At 49.5% G+C, this 21,494-nt stretch overlaps 7 protein-coding genes across 7 annotated transcripts; 4 read left to right on the forward strand and 3 right to left on the reverse strand.

Moving 5' to 3' along the window:
* Nucleotides 1–2,452: 2,452 nt before the first annotated feature.
* HOO65_050071 (Meiotic recombination protein rec14) lies at nucleotides 2,453–3,868 on the reverse strand (the record flags this gene model as incomplete). Its single annotated transcript, XM_071003372.1, has 4 exons — nucleotides 2,453–2,823; nucleotides 2,941–3,552; nucleotides 3,640–3,749; nucleotides 3,852–3,868. 4 exons carry the CDS (start codon nucleotides 3,866–3,868, stop codon nucleotides 2,453–2,455), a joined length of 1,110 nt encoding a protein of 369 aa, XP_070858130.1.
* Nucleotides 3,869–4,250: 382 nt separating this feature from the next.
* On the forward strand, nucleotides 4,251–5,509 carry HOO65_050072 (UPF0553 protein; the record flags this gene model as incomplete). Its single annotated transcript, XM_071003409.1, has 3 exons — nucleotides 4,251–4,662; nucleotides 4,751–4,905; nucleotides 4,976–5,509. The coding sequence occupies 3 exons, from the start codon at nucleotides 4,251–4,253 to the stop codon at nucleotides 5,507–5,509; spliced, it is 1,101 nt and encodes a 366-aa protein (XP_070858131.1).
* Nucleotides 5,510–6,569: 1,060 nt separating this feature from the next.
* Nucleotides 6,570–7,701, reverse strand: HOO65_050073 (Cell division control protein 10; the record flags this gene model as incomplete). Its single annotated transcript, XM_071003452.1, has 3 exons — nucleotides 6,570–6,893; nucleotides 6,962–7,524; nucleotides 7,593–7,701. The coding sequence occupies 3 exons, from the start codon at nucleotides 7,699–7,701 to the stop codon at nucleotides 6,570–6,572; spliced, it is 996 nt and encodes a 331-aa protein (XP_070858132.1).
* Nucleotides 7,702–10,598: 2,897 nt separating this feature from the next.
* On the forward strand, nucleotides 10,599–12,468 carry HOO65_050074 (Ubiquitin-activating enzyme E1-like; the record flags this gene model as incomplete). The annotated part of the gene is made up of 2 exons (XM_071003281.1): nucleotides 10,599–12,012; nucleotides 12,086–12,468. The coding sequence occupies 2 exons, from the start codon at nucleotides 10,599–10,601 to the stop codon at nucleotides 12,466–12,468; spliced, it is 1,797 nt and encodes a 598-aa protein (XP_070858133.1).
* A 107-nt stretch (nucleotides 12,469–12,575) lies between these two features.
* Nucleotides 12,576–13,640, reverse strand: HOO65_050075 (Carbonyl reductase family member 4; the record flags this gene model as incomplete). Its single annotated transcript, XM_071003470.1, has 3 exons — nucleotides 12,576–12,739; nucleotides 12,822–12,914; nucleotides 13,178–13,640. The coding sequence occupies 3 exons, from the start codon at nucleotides 13,638–13,640 to the stop codon at nucleotides 12,576–12,578; spliced, it is 720 nt and encodes a 239-aa protein (XP_070858134.1).
* A 562-nt stretch (nucleotides 13,641–14,202) lies between these two features.
* Nucleotides 14,203–16,065, forward strand: HOO65_050076 (Dihydrosphingosine 1-phosphate phosphatase; the record flags this gene model as incomplete). The annotated part of the gene is made up of 3 exons (XM_071003284.1): nucleotides 14,203–14,287; nucleotides 14,467–15,891; nucleotides 15,953–16,065. 3 exons carry the CDS (start codon nucleotides 14,203–14,205, stop codon nucleotides 16,063–16,065), a joined length of 1,623 nt encoding a protein of 540 aa, XP_070858135.1.
* A 930-nt stretch (nucleotides 16,066–16,995) lies between these two features.
* HOO65_050077 (DNA damage-responsive transcriptional repressor RPH1) lies at nucleotides 16,996–21,316 on the forward strand (the record flags this gene model as incomplete). The annotated part of the gene is made up of 2 exons (XM_071003093.1): nucleotides 16,996–17,421; nucleotides 17,501–21,316. The coding sequence occupies 2 exons, from the start codon at nucleotides 16,996–16,998 to the stop codon at nucleotides 21,314–21,316; spliced, it is 4,242 nt and encodes a 1,413-aa protein (XP_070858136.1).
* Nucleotides 21,317–21,494: the final 178 nt, after the last annotated feature.

The following is a 21,494-nucleotide window of genomic DNA, read 5'->3' on the forward strand; positions in this document are numbered from 1 at the left end:
AATATGAAGAAAAAGAAGCAGAATAAAAGAAGGGAATTGCGGAAGAGACGAGGAGAAATAAAAACAAGAAAGCTTGAAGGTCACACGCGAGACACTCTTCAATTAAAAGGAAACAGCCTGAGACAAAGATCGTGCTCTGATCATGGAAGGAAGGAATGGGTGCCGCTACCCTCTGTTCCACCTGGGACCCACTTCTCTCTTCCCAAAAAAGTGCCATGTCAGGTACTGACACTACACGAGTGCTACCCTTCGTTACTTGCTACTTGCAACAAACAGGGGCAGGCGCCAAAGGGCAAGGCGAAAATATTAATCCAAGAGGCAGGTCTAGTTAGTACTAACTTAGAAGAAGCGTCAAGTAGCCTAACAGAATGGGATGTATAGTAGAATCATGACTAAAGTCCGTTGGCTGGGTATGGCGGTCGGGGTCGAGGGTTGGATCGTGTGTTTATCAGTGGAAAGAGCAAAAAGTTGTAGGTGGCTAGCCTGATTGGTCGAAGGCCAGGGGCAGACAGGGACATACGGTGATAGTGGCCAGGGGTAACTGCCATGTTGAAGCCAAGACATTTCTTCCTTTTCTTCCTCTTCTTCCTCTTCTGGTTCTGTGCTCAACAGCCAATCACGAGGCTTGGTTCTCACCATTCAGGTTGATCTTGACTGGTAGATGGGCTCATGACCTTAACGCATGACTGGCACGTGTGTCATTAGAAAAGAGAAGAAAGAGCAAGGGAACGAGAATAACGAAAAGCCGCAAGCCCGTCGTCCTCGCATCGTTGGCTACAATAAATGAAATTGCGTCCATAAATTTTCATGATAAATTCTCGTTTACTTGATGCGCTCATTGCAGCCCCCGTCCAAAGCCATATTGTCATACAAATACAGCGAACGTCTTAACCGATTTAGGAAATTGCCTGAAATGACAGGTTGATGATATCAGCATTTGCAGGGTATTTAAAGACTTAAAGGCCCTCATCCTACAGATGCTTAGTGCCATGAGAAGCCAAGTCCAGCAACAATGAAAGCCCCCTACAAAATAATGGATGGAGTCTCAGCTAAGACAGATAGAACCCGAGCAAAGCGGAGGCAGCGAGGCACAGAGGAAACAATGACGCAAAGGGCGAAAGAGCAACAGGGTAAAAAAGATGTCACTGTGTTTAGACACAAGTGTTGTCTTCCAAAATAGAACGGCGCCTCTTCCCCCTACTCAGAAAAGGAAACAGGCTTCTTTTTTTCTTCCCTGGCTTTGCCACTGTTGTTTCAAAGCTCTCCAGAGTTAGCCAATCGAGCGGAAGCTTGCTTTGTTTCTAATCCAACCCAGGTTCTTCGCCACGATTGTCCCTCCTGCTGTGACCGCCCACCGCGTTTCTTATTGCAAAAGGCTTGAGGTGCAACAAGGAGCGGGAATCAGCCATCATGGCCTACCAAGTTCTGTTTCACAGGATAATATCCAACTGCGCGTCCCAATGCACCACACCCAATGCTTCTATCGTCTCCTTCCCAGCCGACAGACATTACTCCTCAGTCTCTCTACTATAGCGCTCCATAGTAGTAAATCTAATCTAGCCCCGTCTAGATTGCAGGTACTAGCATAGCAAAACTCCATGCTTTCTTCGGAGACTAATAGCAGACTTCGGCCTTGCAAGCCGGTTCTTGAAGAACTTCTGCGTGTCCAGACACCAAATAAATAATACTGGATAGTAGCCTGCCTATACGCGCCCTCGCTCTCGGGTAGATGGCACTACTAGTCTATTCGCCTAGAAATGATAAGACGACCGACCCCCGCCCACATCATCACCATGACAATAGAAGACCAGGTCTAAACAGCCTCATCTAGACGGCGTCTAGCCACAGTCAAGTAGATGCTTATATATAACTTTGCAATACGATGGGTGCAAGTCCAGTCAGCTTCCGAAATTGCCTTTAAACTTCTTAGATGAGCACTGATAGCCTAAATATTCGCGCATAATATGTTATAGTGGCCTTAGTTCTAATGGAGCCGTATCAACAGCACACCAATTCCCAAGTTCGATGGGCTTTCCAGAAAGAGCAAAGGGCTAATCAGCAAAGGGGGTTTGATAGCTCGGCTATTCAAGGTCAATGAAGATCATAAATCGACTAGCTTTCTAGAGTCGTCTAATCTTCCCTTTTTCATTCGGTCTTTCTTCAGGATCTACAAGGCGGAAACAAAGCAATACGACCCGCTTGTAGATAACAGCGATAAGGTGCAAAGAATAAGCGCGCAATATCGACACGAGAACCCAATAATAGCGTCTCCGCAATAAATACAATCTTTGTCTGGCTTGAAAGGCATCTATCTGGTGGGTCAAGGTAAGCGAAGGTATGAGGCGTGGTTGCTGTCAATCAGAATTCATCGCCCAAATGTGTAACTGGCTATGTATAATACTAGCCTGGTGGTGCCAGCCAATATCAAGGCCAGGGCCCGCTGGCTTCATATTCATATACCAGTTGCCTCCCGGTAAAATGTTAGACTCCGACTGGCACCACCCGTAACGAAAAACTCGCTACGCCCCATCTTTGGTAGCCACCGCACCGCCCACAACGCCTCGTCAGTCTCGCTATGCGTAGCTACACACTCCAACCTATCAATACTCCATACTTTTACACGGCCATCCAGTGCCGCGCTGGCCAGATATTCCCCCGAGTCGTTCCAGTCTAGTGATGTGATCCAAGCTGCATGACCCTTTAGGTTTCCGATGTGCTCGCCATGCTTCACATCGTATATGGCAATTATGTTGGCATCGCCTGCCGTAGCAAGCAGGCTTCCGCCTGGTGAAAAAGATATGGCTCTCAGAGGACGGGCAAGGCCTATTAGGGGAGCGAATCAAATAACGTTAGCCAATCTGTGCTTTATCACGTTGAAATAACGTGCATAGTATCCAATATATAGTGTGGCGTATAGATACCAGATGAGCGATAACTTACTTGACAAGGAGTACATCAGACGACCCGTCTCTGTGCTGAATACATATGCCGACCCGTTCTGATGCCCCGTAGCCACTAATCGGTCATCTCCCGATATGGCCACACATGTGCCGAATGACTCATTGAAACCATCGAATGTATGCTCTAGCATCATAGCTCCATTGCGTGCTACCCACACTAACGCGCGGTTGTCGACTGTGGTGGCTGCCATGCGCTCGCCTGTCTCGCTCAGAGCCACTGCCCACACGCCGTTTCGACTTGAACGCCCATCCGCTGCTGACTGTGAGGGATTCGCATCACTAACGCTACTCTCGCCTCCTAGGCCCCCTGATTCATTCTTGCTAGTTTGCAGAGCTGTTAACAGCTTCCACTCCCCTGTGGTTGGGTCGCTGCTCCATACTTTCAGGTCACCACTAAACGAGGCGCTCGCTGCGACGCGGCCATCGCGCGATGCACATATGTGGTGACAGCCAGTTGGGTTGGCGCCCTTGATCGTCTGTAGGAGCGGGAAATCGGGCTTCGTGGAGTCGTGCACTGCCAAAGATGACAGGCCACCGCCGGACAACACGACTTTGGGCGTCACGGCGATCGCAAAGATTGTGGCGAGGTGTGCTATATTCCAGGACAGCAGTTAGTAAACAGTCCCCCAGGACGCTATCGCTCAAAAGATAAGGAGACAATAGGGCAACCTGAACGCACCACGGTCGACAGTGTGCGCCGTTAAATATTGTTTAGACTGACTCGCATTAGCTCCACAGGCCTTTTCATCGCAGAAACTTCGGTGGTTGAGGATATAATACCATGTTATTCTGTGGAAATATGAGGGGGGCTGGGTTTGTGTAAAGTGTAAAAAGGCAACAAGCTTCGCCAAAATCAGCGAAACTATTGATTGTGTTGTAGATCAGATTAACTTTGATTCATCTTCCATGGTGGGGCACAAACCTTGGAAGGGGAATAAACCCCGTGTCCTAGTTAGGGTTTATGGGTTTCTTGATTCAATCCATTCCTTGTTTGATCAGAGTCAAAACTTGGCAACTAACCTCGCTGCAATTGCTTCTTGATCTTGGGGTATGCCCTTGCACACAACTGTGATTAACAAAGCACGAGCAGTATCTGTGTTCTTTCCTTTTTGCGCCTTTGTTAGCTGGTATGTTGCTAAAGCACTTGCTTCTAATAGATTCCGCCCCACTTAAACAACAGTCTCCAGTGTCAAAACCGGACGTCATCAGCTTCATTGCACCAAGCACCTGACCCGTGCCTGAAATCCCAATCCCTCGCCGTGCAACTGATACTCAGTTGGGACTTTCGGAATGTCAGACGACGAGGCTGATCCCGAGCTTCTAGAACTGCTTCGCCAGCATGTACACGGCAAGCCCCAAACCAACGATGAACCAGACACTGGCGTGCTCGAAAGCGTGGAATACGTCTACAATGACTCAATTGACGTGTCTATCGACATGCAGTCAACGAAGCGCGCTGCCGAGTCCATATATTCCAAAATGATGGCGAAAAAGTTCTCCACCGACTCGTGGACGGACAACGAACTGCACCCCAAGGAAAAGGACGAGAAGACGCTAGCTTTCATTGTGACTATGGACTTGCTGAACTTTTGTTTCTGGAGTGAGAAGAACGAAGAAGAAAGATTCGGCATAGAATACAAGGGGAAAAAATGGACAGGCTACTGGGGACTTGTGGCAGCGCTGCAGAGGGCTCTAGACGAAGGTAAGCCAAGAAGAAGAGAGGTGAAAACTTCTCACTGTCCGCAAATTGAGCACCAGGAGACATTGCGGTGTGCTAACTTTGCTCCCAGATATACCTATTACAAGCTCTGACTTTTGGCAAAATGAGGCGGAGCTTGATTTGGATATGATGAAGCACATCTTTCGGAGTGCCACCGACGAAGAAGACCCGCTTCTATCTTCTCGCCTAGCTATTCTGCGTGAAGCCGGAATGGTTATGTATGAGGTATTCAAGAGTCTTGAATTATTTGTGCCGACCATTACATCTCTATACGTATTGCTAACAATTTTCCCAGGATTTCGACTGTAGCTTTGAAAAGCTCATTGCCTCCGCCAATGGCTCTGCCGCACGTCTGGTTAACATTCTTAGCGACCGCTTCCCCTGTTTTCGGGACGAGGCTACTTGGCCAGGGCGCCGCAAGCCTGTGCGCTTCCTCAAGCGCGCACAAATCCTTGTTGCCGATGTTTGGGCAGCATTTGGTGGTGAATCGTACGGTACCTTCACTGATATTGACCGACTGACCATGTTTGCGGACTACCGTGTGCCCCAGATTCTAACATCACTTGGCTGTTTAATCTACAGCCCGCCCTTGTATAATAAGGTATGCGGACGCGAGGAGTTGGAGAGTCGTGGAAAGTATGAGATGCAAATCCGCGCGGCAAGTGTGTGGTGTGTTGAGCTGCTGCGACGCGAGATTAAGCGTAACCACCCTGAGACAAATATCAACGCAGTTCTGATTGATTTCTATCTCTACGATACAATGAAGCAGATGGAAGCCGCAGGCGTAGAAACCCTGCCGCATCACCGGACACGGAGTGTTTGGTACTAAAGGAGTGAAAAGGAATGATAGGCAAAAAGGAGGTGCAGTGCATAGAGCTGAACAGGACTTTTCAGGTAGACATTCTTGCCCGGCGTTAGGTTAAAAATATATGATTAGGATATCTCCCTACTGCTAATACAACTATGTCTCCATGCTGCTTATACGTAGGTTATCCTCGCTTGCAACAACAACAACAGGGAAGCCTCTATTGGCTATTTGAGAACACGCAATCTCGGTCCTCCCCCTCCTCCCCCATCTCATGACCCCGAACCTAGCTTCTCTTTTTGCATCGCTACTGCTAAACCCAACATCCAACTTTTTCGTCTACTTTGCTCTTGTTGTGTGTGTGGTCTCCGGCGCAGGCCGGGAGACGGGTAGGCAATACGCAGGGGCCAAAGCTTAAGCCGAGCGCATTGAGCTTGTCTGGACTGAAGTTGCTTCAATTAGATTTCATGTAGCCATGGCACATGCCATTGAGCAGGTAGTGTCTTACGGTTTTTGTTGGGAGCTTTCTTAGGTCTGTGATAACGACCATTACAATCAGATAGTGCAATATTAGTTGGACGTTTTCTACATATCAAGCCCATATAAATACTTTAGCATTTCATGTGATGACTAACCCAAGCCTATATGGCTTCATTTAGTGCACTCCCTAACTTGAAAAAAAAAGGAATAAATTCGGCTCCTCAAGGGTCTGCCCAAGATAGAGAAAGAGAACGAACAGTGCCATGACATGACATTGCAATTAGCTCATATCCAAGCTCTAGCTAGCAATGAAATTACGCAGGAATAATAGGGCAATGTGAGGGTGGACAGAGTGATAGAATAGAGCACAAGAAAAAAATGAAAATAAAAAAAATAAGAGACATTGAAAATAAACAGGCAAAAGTACGAGGTCTCCCTGCCTTTCAATACCCATGGGATTACATATGCCTCTTTATTGATACCAAGAAGAAACAAAGAAAACGCTGCAGATAAACAACACTTGAAAGAGAAACCAATGACGCCGTGGAATTAGTGCTTCGACTTATTCCTAGTAGACAACGGGCTCGCGCGCAACAGGGCCGTTCTAGTATCCGTTGACAGCGGGCCGTTGGGAGTTGCGGCTCATTTCGCGATCGGCGGCGGGGCTGATGGGCCGGCTGCCTTGGGCATTGCTCTCCTTCAGAGCCAACAGCTGCTTGGCACGGAAGGTTTCGTAGTGGATCTGCGACGTGGTCTCAATCAGGTCCTGGAGATGAGTCCGCAGCAAAAAGTTGCGGAGGTAAACAAATTCGCAGTGGTTCTCATCCTCGACATTGATGACACCCCAGCGGTTCTGGCGGCCACGGACCTGCTTGCCGTTAACAATAATAGACTTTTCGGAGCCGACAACTGCGAAGGGGATGAGGTCCTGAAGTCATGTTAGCATTATTACAGTCGGGAGGCTGCTATGAACGTTTTTATTTGATTTGTCCGTACCTCAATCTGAGTGTTCATAGCCTTTTCCTCCTCATCAAACTCCTCGTTATCATAGGGGTACATCTTGAGGTTGTGGAAGGCAAACTCTTCCTTGATGCGCTGCTTAAAGACCTGGCGCTCCTCCAGGGTGAGGGAGTCAGCCTTAGCAATCACAGGGACGACGTTCACGACATCCGACAGCTTTTTTAGGACCACGATATCGAGAGGCTTCAGTGTGTGGCCTGAGGGCTGAATGAAGAACAAGCAGCAGTGAATACGAGTGTCCTGGATATAGCGCTCGCGTTGAGCCGTGAGCTCCTTGCGCAGATAGGCCGAGTGCTGGTCCTTTATGTACTTGACGATGGGATCCCAGCAACGGTCATTGTTAATGATGTCTCCGTAGCCGGGCGTATCAACAATGTTGAGGCGCAGACGAACGCCGTTCTCCTCAACAATGTGGGAAACAGCGTTGATTTCAGTAGTGGAGCGGATGGTTTCATCGGGGAGCATACGGCCCTTGGAATCTATCAGGTGCGAGGCGAACATGGTGTTGACCAAAGTTGACTTTCCGAGACCGGTCTGGCCTAAACCCAGGGGAGAAAACATCATGTTAGCGAGTTGCGGCATTATGGGGATAGTTTGCTAGACGTACCAACGCAGATGACATTGAACTGGAAGCCGCGCTTCAGCAGCTTCTTCTCAATCTGCGAAGTGATGCTGTCGAAACCGACATGGCTCTTAGGGTAGATAGTGGCAGCCATTGTGAACAAGATATTATTGATATGAAAGGGACGTAAAGCGAGAGAAGTAAAGAGTGCGTGGCGATTGGGAATTGGTACTGGTGTTGTGTTCTAGTATCGTATCTATGTTGGTCGGTGCGTAAGCGTAGCTTCAAAAGGGGTATCGTGAAAAAGGGAAGGAGAGAAGAAACGAATCGGCGATTTCAGATACACGAGAAAACGAATTCTTGTGTTTCGTAGGATGCAACGATTGTTAATGATTAAAAAGAAGCAGAAGAACAAAAAGTGAAGACAAAAAAGCAACAGAGCAACAATATCGCAAGGCCAAAAAGGAAAGAAAAGGAAGAAAGGAGGAAAAGAGAGAGCGGGAATGAAAACAAGGAGAAGTCGTGTACATAGAGCAGCCAAAAGTGGAAGGAAGTGCTTGTTGCTTGTTTGGAGGCAGGGAAACTACCTAGACAAAGACAAAAGCCAGTAACAAGCCAGTACAACACTAACCACTAACCAGCACAGCAAACATAGTACGACATATACATTAAATACAAAGTACAACCAACACCCTAACCGAGCCCAATAACTAACAGCATTTCAGCCATAATTCACACAAACAAAATAACACAATTACAGAATATTTGGTGACTTGTTCATGCCACTATTCATTCAACTTGCTTTAAGTTGGGGTCTTTCTTTCCACCCCTCGTGGAATTTCGGCCATTCATTTTTGGCCTTTCCCCCCCTTCCCCCTTCCCCCTGTTTACCCTGTTCACCACAACTCAACCTATTCTCAGGGGGCTGTCGTCCTTTTGGTCCCTGTTTAGTTGTTCCTAGCAGCTCCTAGTTCCTGGCTTCCAATTTATTCATCTTACTTTTCCCATGCCCCTCTTGGGCCTTGCTTGTGAAAGGGGAAACCAAAGGAGCCTTGTTGGTTGCACTTATGGCTCTGAAAAAAATGTCAGTGCACCTCTAGCCAGCAATGATTGGTTGCATAGGTCTTGATGCCAGGTTCATCCAAAGCCGTGTACCGCGTGGTCACGTGACGTAAATGTCCCAACAGCCATTAGCCATCCCACTGCTAAGCTCTAACGTACAACTTATATGCGGGTCCCTTGTTTGCTCGTCCAACTCCCATGGAACGAGGCTTTCAATGATGGAGCCAGAAAAAAATGCAGAGATGAGAACGCGGATTCCATAACACTTACCTAGCTCCCAGCACGGAGACCCCTCCCCGACGCCAATTACTCTCTTAGAGTAGATTTAAACCTCATAACCTGGGCTGCATTTCGACCTAGCTACCGGAGAACCTGTCTCGGCCCCTCCTCTCAATAATCGCTGACCAAACTCCGACGGCTCACCGTATCCAAAGCCACATCCACCATGGCTGCCATTAACCATATTCGCATGGTCTCCATGGCCTCGACAATACTCCCGCGCATGGGCTCGTCTTCTCTATTGGCTGCCTGGGAAGCAGGCTCGCCGAACTGGGTCAGAATATGCTCCCACACTGTGAAGATGTCGATGCCACTGCTGCCTTCAATATCAGTTCCACTGCCAGAAATTAACATTCGCCTGCCTTCACTGCGCGATATCTGGGAGGGAATACTTAAGGCCGTACCTAAGAAGAAGACATCCCATATGAAGAAGAGACACAGACAGATGGCTGGTAAAGCCTTAGAAGATGTTAATGCGTTGTGCACATGCCCGGGATGCGGCAACACGAAGCGCATGCATCGCCTTTGTCCGCATTGCATGAAGCGTGCGTATACCTTTGATATGACTCTTATATTATGATTAGGTGTGCTTTTGTGTTCATGCTAACCACAACCACAAACACAGGTATAAACGATGTATGGAAGAATGACAATCCATCTGGGACCTTCTTGGAATAGTTAAATCGGATGAGATATTCTTCTATTGGGGAGGGGGGAATGTTTGTGGGGGAACTGTACATTAAATCATTGTTATCGGGTCAGGAGCGCCGGCATGTCTGGATGAGAAAGAGCGGTAGCTATAGCGGCGTTTAACTAGACGCTGATGGCGAAAGGGAACATGTCTTCCAATAGACTTTGTATACTACAACCTGTTTTTGTTGCACAAACATACTCAATTTAGGTACAGGTTTGAGCAAGGATAAGCACATTCATATAGTGGACTACTTCATAGTCATCTCAATTAGATTAGCCATTAGATGTAGTGCTGCTGGTCAAAATGTGGCGTAAGGAAAGACCACGGAATATGGCTGAAGTGTGGCTCAAGCTGCGATGGGCATCCCTTCCTTCCCTTCTGCAAGCTTTCGCCTGGCTTGTTCGCAAGATTTAGCAAGTGCTTCGTTTGGCCTCGTCACGTCCAGTCTTAATTCTAGCCTGCTAAGGTCATTCTTTTTTAGTACCAGTAATTATTTCTTTCTTTATTTTCTCTCTCTCCTTTTAACCTTGGTCATCACGACAACATCGTCCCGACTACCAAGCAGCCCGTCTAACACAAACTAAGAATTTCTCCTACTCTACGAAAAGAAAAAAAAAAACCTATCAAGAATCATTCATCATGGCTGCAGTCCATGCGATTGCGCCCGCGATTAGTACTATTGACGCTGCCTCTCATTCGATGGCTACATCTTCACTGCAACGAGATATCCATATCAAGAAGGCTTTGGGCGTGTCTCTCAGCCACAAGATAAAAGAGGCAAGTTAAATCCCTTTGTGCTCTGTTGCCGACTAGGTTATCTTCCATGCCCTCGCTGTTTGAACATACGATGACGCAAATGCGTCTGATGCGCCTGGTCAACCTAATTGGTTGCACCTATTTATCTTTGCTACAGTCATTTCCGTTTGTTCTACGGGGATAATAACTAGCTAGCAGCTATCTACCTTTTACCGATATCCTCTTACTAACCCCTCTATCCATGTTAGTCTCGAGTCCTCATGGTTGGTGCTGGAGGCATTGGCTGTGAACTCCTGAAGAATCTTGTCCTCACCGGCTTTGCTGATATCCACATTGTTGACCTCGATACCATCGATCTTTCGAATTTGAACCGCCAATTTCTTTTCCGTCACGAACACATTAAAAAGTCCAAGGCGCTAGTTGCTAAGGAAGTTGCGCAAAGGTTCAACCCCAACACGAGAATCACCGCCTACCATGCCAACATAAAAGACTCTGAGTTTGGCATCAAGTGGTTCAGGCAATTTACGCTCGTTTTCAATGCCCTTGACAATCTTGATGCGAGGCGGCATGTCAACAAGATGTGTCTTGCTACAAACATACCATTGATTGAGAGTGGCACAACAGGATTTAACGGCCAGGTGCAAGTCATCAAAAAGGGCGTTACAGCCTGTTATGACTGCACTCCAAAGGAAACCCCCAAGACTTTTCCTGTTTGCACAATCCGCAGCACTCCCAGCCAACCAATCCACTGCATCGTTTGGGCCAAAAGCTACCTCTTGAACGAGATATTTGGCGAGAGCGAGGACGAGTCTGCGTTCGATCATAGCCAAGACGCTGAAAACTCCGCTGAGATCGAAGAGCTGCGCAAGGAGTCTGCTGCTTTAAAAGCAATCCGCAACTCTATTGGCAAATTGGAGTTTAGTAAAATGCTCTTCACCAAAGTCTTCGATACAGATATTCAGCGACTGTTGTCAATGCAGGACATGTGGAAGGGTAAACGCTCGCCGGTCGCCCTCAGTTTTGAAGAGTGCTACCAAAAGATGGATGTCTCTACCACAGATGAAGTTCTCAAAAGAGGACAGGATGTATGGTCTGTACAAGAAAACCTCGCGGTCTTTATGGACAGTCTCGAGCGCTTGGGCAACAGAATACTCAACATTCAGGCCGACAAGACGAATGAGAAGCCATGTATTACATTTGACAAGGACGATGAGGATACCCTAGATTTTGTCGCATCAGCAGCTAACCTACGGGCTCATATCTTTGGGATCGCTGCCAAGTCGCGTTTTGACATTAAGCAAATGGCTGGTAACATAATTCCTGCTATTGCCACCACAAATGCAATCTCAGCCGGGTTGTCAGTAATTCAGGCACTTAAGGTTCTTCAGGGTCATTTTGATCAAATCAAGGAAGTGTATCTGACGCCGTTTGCGCCTAACCGATTGTTGGCACCCGATAAGTCTCGAAAGCCCAACCCAGAATGTCCGGTTTGCAGCCCATTCCAAGTTGTTATCAGTGTTGACTTTAACGTAGCAACGCTATCGGACTTGGTTAATGATTTCTTGAGGTCAAACATGGGGTATGGCTCCAAAGACATTGTGGTAAGCAATGACGTTGGCCCGTTGTATGACGCAGATGAAGACCAGAACCTGGACAAGAAACTGGCAGAGCTTGGTAAGTTTGTTATTTCTGCGGGGAGTTATGAATGGTTGGTCTACGTGTATGACTACGTGCTAACCATCAATAGGCATTAACCCCGATTCCTTCTTGACCATCATTGATGAAGACGACGACGAAACTTTTGTCAATGTGACCCTCAACATACAAGAAGCAGAAGGCGGTCAGGCACATCCGATTACCATTCTTGGAGATTCCATACCTGTTGTGCCTCTCAAGCCTAAGTCTGTAGTTCCTGCAGCCAACGATAATGACGATGACGGACTTGTGATTCAGGAGGCTGGGCCAAGTGGACTCAAGCGCCCACATGAGGACGATCTGGCTGAGACAGTCGAGACCAAGAAGGCCAAAACTAGAATCGAAGCAGCTACGGAGACAGATGTTCCTGTTAGTGCTGCAGGGGACATTCAAGTGTTGGATGAAGATGATGGTGTGATCCTCATTGAAGATTAACCACTACCACAACATATGCTTCTTCTTTTCCGATTTGCTCTCTCTCTCTCTCTCTCTCTCTCTCTCTCTCTACTCTACTCTACTCTACTCTACTCTTGCCTTGCAGTTCAAACAATGCCAGCACTTAGTCCACCGTCCAAGTTCAAAACGCAATTGTTTGCATACTTGTTTTGTACGAGAAATAGAGCTGCATGGGCAACTTCATCCACTGTGCCAAGACGCTTGAGCGGGATAGACTGGATGAGCGGGGTAGACGTCTTGGTGAAAATATCTATTTAGGGAGGAAGAAGCTGATAGTTAGCAGGGATAGAGCGCTGCTATAGGCGATGGCCACGGGTAGGAGGAATACAGACCCGAAACCATTTTGCTCTCAATGTAGCCTGGAACTAGGGCGTTGACACGCACGCCTTGGGCTCCGAGTTCCATAGAAAGAGAACGCGTTAAGCCTAGGGACAGGTTAGCATAGGGTCGTACAGGGCTTGAAAGATGCCAGATGAGGTCACTCACCAAGAACGCCAGCCTTTGATGCTGCATATGCAGAAGCCCCACGACCCCCAAGAAGGGCAAGTAAGCTAGAGATATTAATGATACATGCTGAAGCAGATAAAAACATATTAGCATGAGCAAGGAATAGTCAATCCAGTTAGTTCACTTGATCCTTGTACCAAGATCCAAATCAAACTAGTTGCTCAGGGCCAAAGCAACTTACAGTCCCCTCCATCTGAAGCCCTAGATAGCCCTCGCGAAAAGTACTTGCAGGCCAGCATCGTCCCAACCAGGTTCGTATTCACAAGGGCCAGTAGGTCTTCCTCTGGTGTGCGCATCAGAAGGCTATTCTGTGCAATGCCTGCAGCATTGACGAGAAAATGCGTCGGCACTGTGGTGATCTGCCGCGCAGCCTCCTTCAGAGCCTCCGGCTTGGCAACATCTACCGCATGCACCTGAATCTGGATATCTGGCCTCCCAGCCACTCCCTCCGTGCGCTTGAATACCCCCGAGTGCGGAACCTGAGATAATGCGAGAGAGGCCTGGTTCAGTGCATCTATACGACGGCCGAGAAGCGTGATGCGTGCAATTCCGGCACCGATGAAGTGCTTTGCAATGGCGAAGCCGAGAGCACCGGTAGCGCCAGTTATCACGGCGTGTTTTCCAGCGAGCGATTGAATTGGCATATGAAGGGCTAGTATTGAGTAATGGACTAGTACTGGTATTTCCAAGACTGAATGGAAAGCCAGAGCGCATGATAAAGGTTAAAGGGTTATGAAAGAGAGCAGTATTATTCTAACCCTAGCTTAAAATTTGATTCTGAAGCTTTTGATACCTGCCACTTTTAGCATGTGATTAAGGTATGGGTCTAGCCTAGAAGCCTCTGTAGCTCTGTGATAACAAGCCTTGAAGACCACTCTATAGAGCACCCTGAATCTTAGTGTACAGGCCCTAGCAACTGAAGACCCCCTACTGTAATGCCCCTCCCCATTAGGCTTCGCTGTGGCCTTTTCGCTTATTGTTGACGTGAGCCCCCCCCGTGGCATCATTTTTCGACGTAACCAATCTTGTTTCTCCTTCCTTTTACACTACCCTCTGACCAGCAGGCTCTAAAATATTCTTAAGCGCCTCTTATCCTGTGTCTTATCCTCTGTCTTTGAGCGAAGCCAGCGTCTCTTTTTGATTTCTTTCTTTGGCCGTTACAAAATATCTCTACCTCCTCCCGCGTGCATAAATAAATCCCAGAAGATGACTGGCCCAGAGGCGGCCCAGACCTCTGTACCTCCGTCGAAGCCCGAGGTCATCGATGCCGGACTGCGGAGTCAGAATCACTGTGAGTTGGCGTTAAGATAGAATGGCTAGAAATCCGCCTCGTGTGGCTGTCATAATAGAGATGAGCTAGATTTCTGTCTCCCGTAAACGTTATCCTCGCCTTCGCCTCTGTCTCCGTCTCTGCCTCCGTCTTCGACACCCTCACGCTAACTCCCCCAACCCGCTTCTCTCCATGTACAGACCGAAAAGCCCTCCCGCGATGGCGCTACGAGCTCCGCCAGAAACTCATCCCGCTTGTGCGCTGGGAGACTCCGCACCTTGCTGCCTTCCAGCAGTGGGCGCGCTCGCCCTTCTTCGACAGCTACTTTGCCATCACTGCAAACCTTGGCACTCATACCTGCTTTATGATTGGTCTACCCGTGCTATTCTGGTGCGGCTTCGAGGCCTTTGGAAAGGGCCTGGTGCATATGCTCGCTGGCGGAGTCTTCTTCTCGGGCTTCATCAAGGATCTGCTGTCATTGCCTCGTCCACTATCGCCTCCGCTGCAGCGCATCACCATGTCGGGGAGCGCAGCGCTTGAATATGGGTTCCCCTCGACGCATAGCACCAATGCGCTTTCCGTGGCTGTGTATTCTATCCTGACACTGTGGAGCCCAGAAAACACTTTTTCCGACTCAACGAAGCTGACACTGGAGCTGCTGTGTTATCTGTATGCGGCGTCAATTGTAATTGGGCGTTTATACTGCGGAATGCACGGATTCCTCGATGTCATTTGCGGCTCGCTGCTGGGCGTTGCTCTGGGATGGCTAGAATTTAGCTATGGCGCCTGGCTGGACCAGTACATGTACCAAAGCTCATGGATTGCCCCGGTGCTGTCTACACTGATCATTATTGTTCTGGTCCGGGTGCATCCTGAGCCCGCCGATGACTGCCCGTGTTTCGACGACAGTGTATCCTTTGCCGGCGTGGTAATTGGTCTTGAGTTTGGCACCTGGTGTTACGGGCGAGCCGGATTTGATGTGCGTGCTCCAATCCATCAGGCCGATTATGTAGCAGAAATAATGGCCCTGGGTTGGCCCGTGGTAGTTGCACGTTTAGGATTTGGCGTGGCTGTGATCCTGGTATGGCGCGAGGTCACTAAGCCTACCATGTTGCATGTGTTGCCGCATGTGTTCCGGTTTATTGAGAAGACGGGGCTTATTCTGCCACGGCGATTCTTCACGTCCGCCTCCCAGTACAAGTATGTCCCCGACGGTGCCCAGCTGGACACGGTATTCCCACGTGTTTCAGATATCCAAGATGTTGTCCATACGATCCGCCACCCCGGCCGTGGTAGGTCGGTTTCGGTTGGACCACAGAGCGCCGCGGATGCGTACGAGACAATTGCGTATCGTGAGCGCCGTCGGCGCGAAAGCGTCGATATGGATAGCACTAGCAGCCCGAACATGCGTTTAGAAAATGCGGCTCCTACAAACACAGGCCGAGGAACAGTGGCCGTGTCGTCGGGCTCGGAGGTTCCAGCGCCTGTTAATGTCGAAGCCGTGCGGAATGAGCGCGTTGGCAGTAGCGACGACGATATCAGTGATCGTGAGGTGTTTTCGAGACTGGCTAAGTCACGTGTGAGATATGACGTGGAGGTAGTCACTAAACTGGTGGTGTATACGGGTAAGTTAAGTAGGGGGAAAACTATGTATTCTTTTCTGCTAACTAATTCTGGTCTACGTAGGAATCGGCTGGCTCAGCTCATGGACTATCCCGTTGCTCTTTGAGGCTATTGGGCTGGGGCTGTACCCGTCGCCAGTGCTGCAGATGGTGATGCCGCAGGCTTTAGATGCGTAGATGACGTATATGTAATGCTACATGTTTTTTTTATTTCTGCAACGTTTTTGTTTGGTAGCTTTGTGACCTTCTGGTATGTCGTGTAACTATACTGTGGACTGGACTTATCAGATCCGGACTAGCTGTGTTCACGTGACACAGGCGGTTATCAATCTCGCTGACTCAGCAACTGCCTGCCTAAAGCGTGCATATAAGAATAAATATGACCTATAAGTTAGCTGTTGATCGAACCATGTGAGGGGCGCTGGCGACAGGGGGGCGGGATATGAGGGAAGAGAGGCAAAGTAAGGGAAGAAAGATAGCGCTTGCGGAAGGCTTCCTTTTAGTGGCTCTCTACAGAAGGGCCACTGACTGTGCTTATAGACGGTGGAGACTAGTCAGCTGTCTATAGGCCTATGCAGAGCTGCAATGCTGACAAGGAAGAGCCTATAGCCATCCCGAAGAGACACTGTTACAGGGCACTAACGCTAATTATAGGCATAGGTACACTGCCAAAGGATTTATCTTGATTTTGCCGTTTTTCTCATTTTTGTCTCTCTTTTTTCCCCTTCATTTTCCCTTCATTTTCCCTCTTTTTTTTTTTTTCTTTTTCTGGAAAAGCAACGTTTTTCTTGCTTTTATTTCCTTTTTTTATTCCGTATTTTATATGCAAAGGCTTGCGTGCCTATTCGTTTTTTTCTTACACTGGTCTGTTCTACTAAATGTATCGCGCAAAGACAGACTTGGTGATTCTCCGTTTCTTTTGCCGAGACTGCCATCATAAGAGCGAGAAAGATAATATCACGAGGCCCTCACAAGCAGGGTGGCCACTCAGGAAGCCTGCGATTTGGATCCCCATCGAGACTGCGGTTTGCAAGTAACTAGTTCTCGCATTGCCACCTCGACCAGGTTTTCCTTCTCTCTACACACGCACACATGGAATCGCCTGCCATGCTAGTGGCCCAAGACGTGGATATGGCCATGGCGCAATCACCAGTTGCAGCCCCAGATTCATTTCTAGAGCCCACGAACACTGTTCAAGCACCGCAAATCGAGCCTGCAACCCGCCATATATCCTCACCACATCCGTCTCTAGATAGCAGCTACTCTAAACTTCCCGACCACAGCTCCGAGGAGTCACATTTAGCTCGTCATAGTGCGCCTCCCGACGCCGATAACGAAGACGATTCGGAACTTAGCGACTGTGACCCGGAAAATCCAGAGACAATACCCTTCTCCAAAGCACACCCAGAGCCAGCACATGCCACTGATGAGATCCCTGATGACGACATTGGTGAAGTTCTTCCTGCCGAATGGTCTGGCAAAGTGCCAATCTTTCGGCCCACCATGCGCCAGTTCCAAGACTTCAAGAAATTCGTACGCACCGTTTAAATACTCCCAAATATTACGGCTCTATCTATTGCTACTTACTAACCTGTTATCGCTCGCACTGCAGATGGAAGCCGTTGACAGCTACGGAATGAAGTCAGGAATCATCAAGATCGTTCCTCCGTCCGAGTGGAGGGAATCGCTCCCGCCTATCGACGACCTGGTCAAACAAGTTCGAGTGCGCAATCCAATAAAACAAGACATAATGGGCTCGTCTGGGACCTATCGCCAAGTAAATTTTGTCCATGGCCGAATATACAACATCCCACAATGGCGGAATCTGTGCGACCAGAGCGAGCATCAGCCACCCGCACGTCGAGGCGAAAGGAGGGCAAATTTTGACAAGACCCGAGTCACATCTTACAACGCGCCAGCTCCGCCACCTAGGCCTGCAAAGAAACCACAGATAGATTCTGCAAACTCGACTGCCGGGAAAAAGAAGCGTGGAAGACCACCCGGACGCAAGACTCGCATGGCGGCGGCAGCAGCGGCAGCAGCTGCAGCGGCGATGGCATCAACAGAAGTTGAAGCTGAAGCCGAGGCAACTGAGGTCGAGGCAACTGAGATTGAGATCAAGGCAGAGGCCAACGAGGACGCCAGTAATGATAGCAGTCGCAGTCGGCCCATCACACCCATTTCTTCCAAAGACGAAGAGCACGACGATCACGAGCAGTCGCCTGAAGGTACCGAGAGCAACGCCGGAAATCCTTCTCCCGACCAAGTCATGACATCCATAGAACGAGACACTTCGGCATCATTGCCCACTGCTGTTTCGAGTCGCCAACGCGGCCGTATGAACTCTGCAGTTGTTACCGCAGAAACCACGCAATCTACATCGGCACGGCGCAAATTTAGCAAGCGCGAGGGCTCGGCCAAAATTGATGAAGAGGCCTTCAAAGACTTCGATTACAACATGGACATTTCTGAGTTCACCCCCGAACGATGTGAAGAACTCGAGCGAATCTACTGGAAAACCCTAACCTATGCCCAGCCTCTATACGGGGCCGATCTCATGGGCACGTTGTTCGACGAGTCAGTGGAGCGATGGAACCTCAACAAACTGCCCAACTTGCTTGACGTGCTCGGCACAAAGGTGCCTGGTGTAAACACTGCCTATCTTTATCTCGGGATGTGGAAGGCCACGTTTGCCTGGCACTTGGAGGATGTCGATTTGTACAGCATCAATTATCTGCACTTTGGAGCACCCAAGCAGTGGTACAGCATATCACAGGCTGACGCACGCCGTTTTGAGGCGGCTATGAAGACGATTTGGCCGCAGGAGGCCAAAGCCTGCGACCAGTTCCTCCGACACAAAGGCTTCTTGATTTCACCTCAGCACCTCAAGAACCACTTCAACATCACCGTCAACAAGGTCGTCTCGTACCCGGGTGAGTTTGTGGTGACCTATCCCTACGGCTACCATTCAGGCTATAACCTTGGCTACAATTGTGCCGAGGCCGTCAACTTTGCCCTAGACACGTGGCTGCCCATGGGCAAAATAGCTAAGAAGTGCGAATGTGCCGAGGCCCAGGACAGTGTATGGGTCGATGTGTATGAGATTGAGCGCAAGCTGCGTGGTGAGGAAGAAGTAGAATATGAGTACATTGAGGTTGAAGTAGACGATGAGGAAGAAGAGGAAGATGACAATGAGGATGACAATGACGACGAAAACGAAAATGACCATATTGCAAGCGGGATTCCATCTCCGCCCGACTCTAGTCATGGCAGCAAGGCCACCGTTCTACTCCCCAAGAAGCGCAAGAAGTCTAGCACCAAAGACCCGAGCACGCAGCCTCTAAAGAAGAAGATGCGCGTCCAGGTCAAGGTTAAGTCCAAATCACGTGTCGATGCCGTGTGCTGCCTATGTCCCAACGATATCCGGTCCCTTGCCGTCTTGCCCACTGATGATGGCCGCACAGCTCATCGAATGTGTGCCCGTTATCTCTCCGAGACATATATTGACGAGGCACCTGATGGCTCCGAGGTTGTCTGTGGTGTTGACGCTGTTACAAAGTTGCGTCACGATCTCAAGTGTCTCTTCTGCCACTCTAAACGTGGCGCCTGCATCCAGTGCACGCAAAATAACTGTACCCGCGTCTACCATGCCTCATGTGCGGCTGCTAGTGGCGCTTTTGTTGAGGAGGGCCAAGTACCTGTCTTTGGACCCGATGGAACGGAGTACAAGGATGAGGCGTTTGAGTTTAGCTGCCGCTTCCATCGTGTCCGCCGTGATCGCAGCCTTACAGGTTATGATTTAGAGCAAAACCAGCGTACTCTTCGTGCCGCTGCGGCCCTTGTGCCTGGCGACATTTGCCAGCTGCAGTTCCACACAAAAGATGTGTTTGCTGGCGTTGTTGTTGAGAATAGGGCCGAAGAGGAGATACTGTTAGTCGAGTCCATCCCCAACAAGGAACTAATCGAGGCGCAGTGGAAGTGGCTTGTTGTCGCAGATCCTGCCGACTTCCACCTACCCAAGGCTTCGCCAGCTGCTGTGCCTATGCCCCGCTCTAAAGCCGCACGCGATGCACTTAAGGGCGTTCGTGGAGACGGGGCAGCACCTCGACGTGACGAGCCTTTTATTGAAGGCTTCACATGGGGGGAGTTTGTCGCGTACCATGATGTGTGCAATCCTGAACAAAAGGCAGTTGATTTTGCCGACGAGGCAGGCAGACCATTATGGCACTTCTTGGGCGATGAGTCGACAGACTCCCGTGCACAATACACTCGCGATCCGTGTGTCAAAGTGCCTGATTCTGCAGCGGATTTTCTGGCAACAATCCCGAAACCCGTCAAGCCCAAAAAGCCAAAGGCCCCCAAGACCATCGTGGCGCCTCCAACCTATGCACCTGGAGCAAACCCGGCATTTGGACCCGTGTTGGCAATGCCCCAGATCTTGGGTGTAAATACAAATACATCGCAACAGTGTGCCGCCGCCGTGTCTCGGGAGCAACACCAGCCGCCCCAGCCTGCCTATCTTCACCAGCCTATCACGCATACACCCACTAGCCAGTCATTTCTTGCTGCTCCCTCTCAACGCCTTCAAACCCAGAACCAGAACCAACGCCCGGCTCCACCAACCCGCCCGGTATACACCTATACTCCTGCAACCGGGCCACGTGCCCATTTTCCACAACAGGTTGTATTTGCTACCGTCCAACCTCCAACTCAACGCCAGCATCATTTTCAGACGCAGTTCCAAACCCAGCCACGTTTGCCATATGTCCCTCCACCCGTAATTCAGCCCATATACACGCAGACAAACTTCCAGAGGCCGTTTGCACCCACTACTATTCAAGCCCCTAGTCTCCAGCCTCAGGCCAAACTCCAGACCCAGACACAGACACCTACTAATACTCGGGACCTCCAAACCCAGCTTCAATCCAACGCTCCACACCCAGGGGTAATTCGTGCACCTGCCCCGCCCTCTAACACTCCCAGTACACCAAGCGCGCCGCTCAAGCAAACCCCGGTGCCGGTCCCCGCTAAATACTTGGCTGCACCGGTGTCTAGCCCAGCCTTACCCATATCTACCCCAGCTCCGGCTCCAAACAAGGTCTCCCTTGCCACGACAACCACATGCTCGCGCGTGACTGTGGCTCTTCCATCCCCTCCCATCACCACACCCCACCCCCTCTCTAAATCCTTGAAGCCCGACACCTCTACGCCGTTACGCGTCTCGACAACGCCGATTCCCGTTCCGCGTGTCCCGGGCATGGCGACCGATAAGAATTCCGCAATCAGCGATGCCGTGATGCCACGAAGTGCGAGTGTCAGTCTCCCAACTGCGCCCAGTGACAACGATGGCTTAGCTGAAGTTCCACCCAACTCCATGGGCCTTGTGAGCGAGGTTTTATACCATCTACGTAGGGTAGGCGGGGACTAAAGACGCCGAGTCTGCCCAAGTCTGTTCTTTTCCTTTTCTTTCGCTCCTTATTTGCTTGATTTCACAGAACAAGCCGGTCGGCCCTCCTTAAGACAGGGTTTTTTTCCGTGTCCTAGTGTCCGTCGTGCTTGGAAATATCGCTATCCCAGATCTGTTCTTTTACTTCTTTACTTTACTT

This window comes from Ceratocystis lukuohia, assembly GCF_044167205.1.
Source record: "Ceratocystis lukuohia strain C4212 chromosome Unknown Supercontig5_pilon, whole genome shotgun sequence".
NCBI classification, from domain to species: Eukaryota; Fungi; Ascomycota; class Sordariomycetes; order Microascales; family Ceratocystidaceae; genus Ceratocystis; species Ceratocystis lukuohia.